General features: G+C 45.6%; 2 protein-coding genes across 2 annotated transcripts; both read left to right on the top strand.

Moving 5' to 3' along the window:
- Positions 1–438: 438 nt before the first annotated feature.
- BGW36DRAFT_355095 (uncharacterized protein) lies at positions 439–2890 on the top strand (the record flags this gene model as incomplete). The annotated part of the gene is made up of 4 exons (XM_046213606.1): positions 439–459; positions 511–680; positions 735–1473; positions 1526–2890. 4 exons carry the CDS (start codon positions 439–441, stop codon positions 2888–2890), a joined length of 2295 nt encoding a protein of 764 aa, XP_046076700.1.
- A 1975-nt stretch (positions 2891–4865) lies between these two features.
- BGW36DRAFT_355094 (major facilitator superfamily domain-containing protein) lies at positions 4866–6537 on the top strand (the record flags this gene model as incomplete). Its single annotated transcript, XM_046213605.1, has 3 exons — positions 4866–5015; positions 5075–5896; positions 5962–6537. 3 exons carry the CDS (start codon positions 4866–4868, stop codon positions 6535–6537), a joined length of 1548 nt encoding a protein of 515 aa, XP_046076699.1.
- Between the last annotated feature and the right edge of the window lie 682 nt (positions 6538–7219).

The following is a 7219-nucleotide window of genomic DNA, read 5'->3' as shown; positions in this document are numbered from 1 at the left end:
GTGTAATCCGTTCGATATATTGTAACGGTTCCTAACGATTTTCTGGAAAGTCGTTGATCTTGTTTCAACTTGTTCGAGCTGCCAACCTCACTAGCTCTTCCACCATTATCCTTAGCCTTCTTGGACCCCCAACATAGATCTTACCAGCCCAATAAACTGAGGTATCTAGCTCTGAGTAAGCCGCTTTTTGCTTTTCAACAGCCCTGTTGCTTTTCATATGTAAGCCTTGCTTACACAATAGCGTCCGTCTTTTATTCATTGGCTATGAGTTACCGATAAGCCGCTTCACGCCCTTTCTAGAAACGTGCTTATTATACCTTCATGACTTATAGTGTGTTTGGCTTTGCCGCAAATATATATAAAGCATATTTATCTACTCGAGAAGACCTCATCAAAACCAATTGAATCAGATTTTAATGTCTTCGAATATATTCTAAAATGTCGGGTCATCAGAAAAGCGTATATATATCCTTCTTCACTATATCACGCTGCCGCTAATTGAGAAAATAGAAACAAAAACACCCTAAGGATTCCATTGCAGACCAAGCATGCACTCGCTGCCGTGAGCGCAAGATTCGTTGTGGCCGTGAGCTCCCTCAATGCAATAATTGTGAGCGGGACGATAGCGTGACATGCGTTTATCAGAATCCCACCAAGAGAGTGAACCACCTAAAGTCGCTGTGAGTTCCGCTACTACCCTCTATATAATGAGAACATGTCTGATTGGCGCGCAGATTTGACAGTGTCAATGGGGTCAAGGAGCGCCTGGTTAATATAGAATCGCATCTTGGCCGTCTAACCGTCCACATCGCACAGAACATGGACCAGGACAATTCTTGCTCTACCTCATCGACCCGACAAGCCTCCATGGGCGGAAGTTTTGATGAAGAAGATGATGAAAATCCTTCGCCGTACAGCTATGACTGTACCGACTTGCACGTCTTCCACAACCAGGTGGACATGGTCGATTATTATCACGGACCAATGTCGCTATTCGTCCTCTGCAAGCAATTTAGATCTTGTGCTCTCTCTGTAAGCAATGCTGAATGTGGTGCTCCTTTACCTTTACAAGATATGTTGCAGAATTTATGTGAGAAAGCCGGCGTGCTTGAACCTTTCCCACCCTTTGGTGACCAGCCCGTCATCAATCTCCCGCCCAAGCAACAGGCCGCTACCATTATTGGCCATTTCTTCCAGCATGTTGACCGTGTGACCGATATTTTCGTAAAGAGTAATCTCCTTGCCCACGTCGAACGTATATACTTGCAATCAACAGAGCCTAGGGACGATGTATGGGCCATCTGTTTACAGGCCATTACTGTGCTTGTTTGGGGCATGGAAATCTCTGCCCAAGCAGGGAACGGCCTATTTGGCGACTTTGCACGTTCATTCCTTCCAAGTCGTGCTGCGCTGGTCAGCTCCCGTTTACTGACCACGCCCAGACTCATCAACGTGCAGACTTTGATAATTCTAGTATGTGCCGCCTCGATTAAATATCACACTAGCCAGCTGACCATTTGTCTAGAGCGTCGTAGCACAACAATTTGACCCTCCTGGATGGGCTGGGTTTATCTTCACCCACGCTTGTGGGCTTGCAAGAACCATGGGACTCCACCAAACACAACTCTTCCCCCACGAAACCAGTGCATATGAGACATTAGAGAGGGCAAAAGTCGTACAGTCGTTGTACGTCCGGGACAAGAGCTTGTGCACTACTCGAGGTTCTGTGTCCTGGATGCCGACTCACGACTGCAACATTGCTCCCCAACTAAACGCCGCCATCGAGCGGCAGGTGCCCTATTCTGACACACTGCAACTGGCAATGATCCAGGATGATATTTACCGCTTGACGCATACTGCCTCGTTTCGGACAAGTGGACCTAGTAAGTCACAAACTGCCAAGGCATTGCGATCCATCGAGCACCAACTGGACCAGTATACACGAACCTTCGGTATTTTAAACTGCCAGGCTTCCTCTTATAATTCCCGTCGTGCTATGTTGACGTTGGAGTTCCTGACCACCCGTATTCTTGCGCTACAGCACGGGTCCGAGCAACGACATGCCGAACAAGTACGTTCCGATGCAAGGGCCAGCTGCCTCCTATTGCTGATAGCACACGGGGTTCAAGACCGTCAAGTCATCGATACTTTCAACGCTTTGACTTGTCAGGGGACCGTCCCTTCTGATCGGGACGAGAACTTGTCCGCCATCGAAGTAAGCACAATCTCTTTCGCCAGTATACTCGACGCCTTCTCGTTACCAGCATTCTTTATACTACTCGAAGACCTTCTCCGGCCCTCAGAGAATGACAACGGCTATAATGCTGGTCTTGACCTGCTGCGGAGAGTGTCTACTTGCTACATCAATAGCACAGAGCGGATGCAATCTAACAGCTACCATCGCAAGGTAGCGTGGACCTTCGAGCAGCTGCTTACAATTAGTGATCTGATCAGAAACCCCGAACAGCATCAGCCGGCATCTGTTTCTCCAACAACATCCACGTCTCAGATGATGTTTTCTCTCAATACTCAGACAGACGATTTCTTCCACATGTCCCCCTCACGCCCAATAGGAGACGGATCAAGTTTCTCTTTCTCGCCACAACAGACGACGAGAAAGCCTTTCTCTTGGGATATCAGGCCATCGGTCCCACCTTCATTAGGACTATATACTCCCTTTGGTTCGGCAAATTCGGCGGATACTTCAGAGACTGGAATATCAGATATGCTCGATCAGCTGAGACAAGGCGACCCCAACGGCAGCCCAGAGCGGTCTATGTTATGGTCTGAAATCGCCCCTGAGCCTCCCACAACCAGGAAGCGTTTGCGGCCTAATGAAGAGTCAGATATTCCCACAGAGAAGAATGGGGCAAGTTTATATGAATTTTAATAATCCTCGGGTAAGAAACTTTCTTTCGACCAATGTTGGCAGTAGTTCGCCACTAATATAACAATACACTCTGAATTACTTCCAATGCGCTACTGTCAAAGCAAAGAAAAGCTTCAACCACTTGAGTATTTTCGCTATCTAGAATTATCACTAGCCAATCCCTGTATTTTTTAGTCATTAAGATCCTGCGGCAAGAACTTAAAACATCCAGCAACTTAGTATCACATATCTTGACTATCGTAACATCATCCTCTCCTATAATGATCTCATGCCTTCCAAGCGTCTCCTAAGGTATTTTTAGAGCCTCGGCATATAAGGCTTCTAATGGGTCCAGGTACTTCAAAAAGCAAGACGAGCTTTTATCGAATAAATGTTCAGCCCGGAATCAGCGGACCGTTATAACACTGGCAGGGATGTCGATTTCTGGAATTCTCAGGCCTTGGCAGCAGACTACCAGGTTTCGTTAGCACCCAAGGATGCGGTTTCCTGGGCCCGACAACTTCACAATTGACCACTTTGGTCCCCGTAAAAGCGCATTGTGTTGAATATTATCCTAAGCTTCCTTGAAGTCAATATTACTAATATTTGGTGAACCATTGAACTTTCCGAAAACTATGACGGTTGGATGAGTAGCTTCCTGGATCTGCCATGTCTGTACGTCCCCGTAAGTGGACAAGGGCTCAAACCCTACGGGTGGTGCTGAATCTGGAAATAGCATTATCTGAGCCCAATTGGGAAGCTTATCTAGCGAGGTGAGGGCTATAAAGAGCCACTAGACGTACATCAGCATAGCTGGTTCCTTTCTCCCTTTCCCCATGTTGAGTATTTTGTCGAGAGGCACCGTTTATAGTTAGGTAGCTAGTTGAGTAATAAAGCACGTTTAGCGCGTCACAAAAACAGCAGGATGGATGGCTGACTAAATTCTTGATATAGTATAACTGGTATAACTCGGAGGTATAAAGACTGTTCAATAGAGACTTCTTTTACGTTATAATGAAGGTAATAGCTTTTATGCCGTCTAAAAGTGACTCTATTTGCCTGTATAACGTTTATGAAACCTGGAACAGACTAGTACTAATTTTATAGAATTTTCAACATCCTAGTGAGTTTATAATGGGTCTTAAAAGCTCTCGGTCACTTCGCACCAGTATTACTTAGTATTTCATTAAAATCGGGATCAATATTTGAATCAAAAACGGAGATGTCGGGGGGTGGTGTAGCACGGTGTCGTAAACCGGTACTTAGCGAGTATCCAGATCAGAGTAAACTCTTCACTGAACAGCGGTTTAATAGTATTCTGCTAGCAAAAGGACAATAGAGTCAAAGACTCAGAGGAGATAGCAATCAGATAAACTATAACCCTGAATTGATCTGTGAGCAGTATGCTCAAGGTTGTACAGTTAATCCAAGACAGTAAAAAGAAACTAAATACATGGTGAATGAGCGTCCTTAAATGTCCGTAATGTTGAATCACCTTGCTTCAATATATCAAATCGCCCTTACTCTATATGTCACATGACTTGTACTACGAGGCTGACATCCCCGTCGGATTATTACTTGCGTGATGATGCCTAAGGTTGGCGTATTGATTTATTGGCTGTGGCGTTTCTAATTTTCTAATATGAGAGGCTAGCACCGCTATTTCCGCTAGTGCAGCATGTTGGAACCACAAGCCGCGCGGGTCGGATTGTAGTCTAATCTTAGTGTAACATCGGCGGGCCCAACCTTCGTAAACTCCTCCTCTTCGGACTCTCGGCTTTACTATACTAATTAAAAATCACACTTCTGTCTCAGCTTCCTGACAAATGACATGATATTGGCGCGCGCGCTCTTGATCCTCTTTACGCTTATACGGTAACGGAGTTTGCGGTGGTAAGTTAACTTATCTTATTTCATTGTTCCTCTACCTCGTTATCCTCCTCTTAAATTTATTGTGTTGGAGTCTTTCGCTTTTACCTTTGAGTATAAATCTAAAATGTCAATAGTCGACGACGAGGCAAGAACGCAGTATGATGGCGAGCTATCTGGAACACTAACACCATCGACGGGAACCTCCCATTCCCACAAGCTGCCAGAGGCTGATATTGAAGAGGGACCAGCAGTTGAAAATGAAAATGCGCAAACGGTATGTCCAGAAGATTAAAAATACAGACGCCAGCAGCTGATTCTTTGGGCTCCACCTAGATCGTGACCTGGGATGGTGCAGACGACCCCACAAACCCTAAGAACTGGTCTTTCAAGCGTAAATGGGGCATCACTGTTCTAGTATCGCTTATCACATTCATGACGGGCATATCTTCTGCCATCATCGCGCCTGCTAGCAATGTAATCGGTGATGAGTTTAACATCCACAGTTCTTTTCGAAGCCAGCTTAACTTCTCCATCATCCAACTTGCTTATGTTATCGGACCCCTGGTGTTAGCTCCGCTCTCCGAGGTATACGGACGGTCCATAATTCTTCAGCTCGCCAATATCTTTTTTTTGATCTTCAATTTTGTGAACGGCTTCGCGAATAGTGACGGCGAGTTCCTAGCCTTCCGCTTTCTCAGTGGTCTAGGCGCTTGTGCTCCATTGACAATTGGTGGAGGTGTCCTCTCTGATCTATGGCGTCCAGAGGAGATTGGTATGGCCATTGGACTTTACACTTTAGCGCCTTTACTTTCTCCTGCCCTCGGACCCTTGCTTGGAGCTTGGATTGTCGAGAAATCTACGTGGAACTGGTGCTTCTTTTCCATCACCATTTTCGGAGTGATTGTGCAAGTCCTCGTTTTCTTTACGCTGAAAGAGACCTACGGCCCACGAATCTTGCAAATGAAAGCCCAGAAGCTGCGTAAGGAGTCCGGGAATGACCAACTGCGGACGGACTTTGAGCTTAAAGATTTGCGCCTCACCTCTATCATGCGAACTTCGCTTGTTCGCGTCGTTCTTCTGCTTAGCACTCAACCCATCATTATTTTCCTCTCCGTCTACTTTGCGATGGTCTATGGCATCATTTACCTTATGCTGGTGAGTACTTATCGAATTTTCCATCTTCAATATTCGATGAGCTGATTTGGCATTCTCTTCCATAGTCTAGCTTCCCATCATTGTGGACGACTTATTATCACGAATCCGTTGGGATTGGCGGCCTCCACTACATCGCTATCATGATCGGTTTAACCATCGGCGCACAGGGGGGTGGTCGTATCGTAGACTACCTATACAAAACTCTCAAAGCTCGATCGCCTGATAATACTGGCGCACCCGAGTTTCGTGTGCCGCTTCTTTTCCTCTCCACCTTTTTAGTGGCAGCGGGACTTTTCATGTATGGATGGTCTGCCCAGGCGAGGACTTTCTGGGTTTCTGCAGACATCGGTGCTGCTATCTTCTCTATAGGGGCAGCTATGACTTTCACCTCAATACAGACATATATTATCGATTCTTACCCTCTTTTTGCAGCGTCTGCGATAGGTGCGACAGCGGTGCTGAGAAGTTTGACTGGGTTTGGGTTCCCGCTGTTCGCCCCCGCTATGTATGACAAACTTGGTTATGGCTGGGGTAATAGTGTGCTCGGGTTCGCCGTTCTGGCCGTTGGCTATGCCGGGGCTTTTGTCCTCTGGTTTTTCGGCAACCGGCTGAGGGATGCGAGTCCATATGCGAGGGGTTAAAAGACTTCAGGCACGAGAAGAAAAAACAGCTTCAAAAGGAGCTGGCAACGGAGCAACGTGTGGCGATTGCCCAGTCTATAAATCAGGATTCAATAAATCAATATAGATTTCCCTATTTAGGAAGCTTAATACTAGAATGCTAAGACAGGGAGAGAAGAAGGAAAACTAGCAAACAGTTGATATAATCGGGGCCACATGAAGGCACCCATTGACTAAGCCGTTACACATCGTCACGTAGGGTAGGAGGCCAAAAAGCAAGTCAAGCAGTATCAAGATAAGCAAAAGCGGTAGATAAGGCTTAAAATAAGTCAATCTAAGCATGAACCTGAGAGTGTAGAGGAGCTTTCCTCGTAGAAGTCAAAAACAGGGGTATCTCGCTCAAGCCGAGAAATCAACCTCCGTATTCAATTTAAGGACTAAAATTTTATACAATCTTGTTTTCTAAATTCTCCTTAATAATATGCCAGACTCTTATAATTATAACTTTATTGGTTGTGGATATATATTATCGAGGTAGACCCAGTTTTTCAAGTGTGTCGGACTACGTTAGACCATGCATATAAACACTCTCTCCGCTGCCGCACTTCTATTGAATAAACGTAGGAGAAGAATATTTACCTTATTACTATAGGTCATAAGTGTAATGAGAAATAAGCAGAAAGGAGAAGAAAAGGGTAAGTCT

Source organism: Talaromyces proteolyticus (genome assembly GCF_021365285.1).
Source record: "Talaromyces proteolyticus strain PMI_201 chromosome Unknown BGW36scaffold_2, whole genome shotgun sequence".
NCBI classification, from domain to species: domain Eukaryota; kingdom Fungi; phylum Ascomycota; class Eurotiomycetes; order Eurotiales; family Trichocomaceae; genus Talaromyces; species Talaromyces proteolyticus.
Note: the sequence above shows the minus strand (reverse complement) of the source record. Positions and strands in the feature narration are given on the sequence as shown.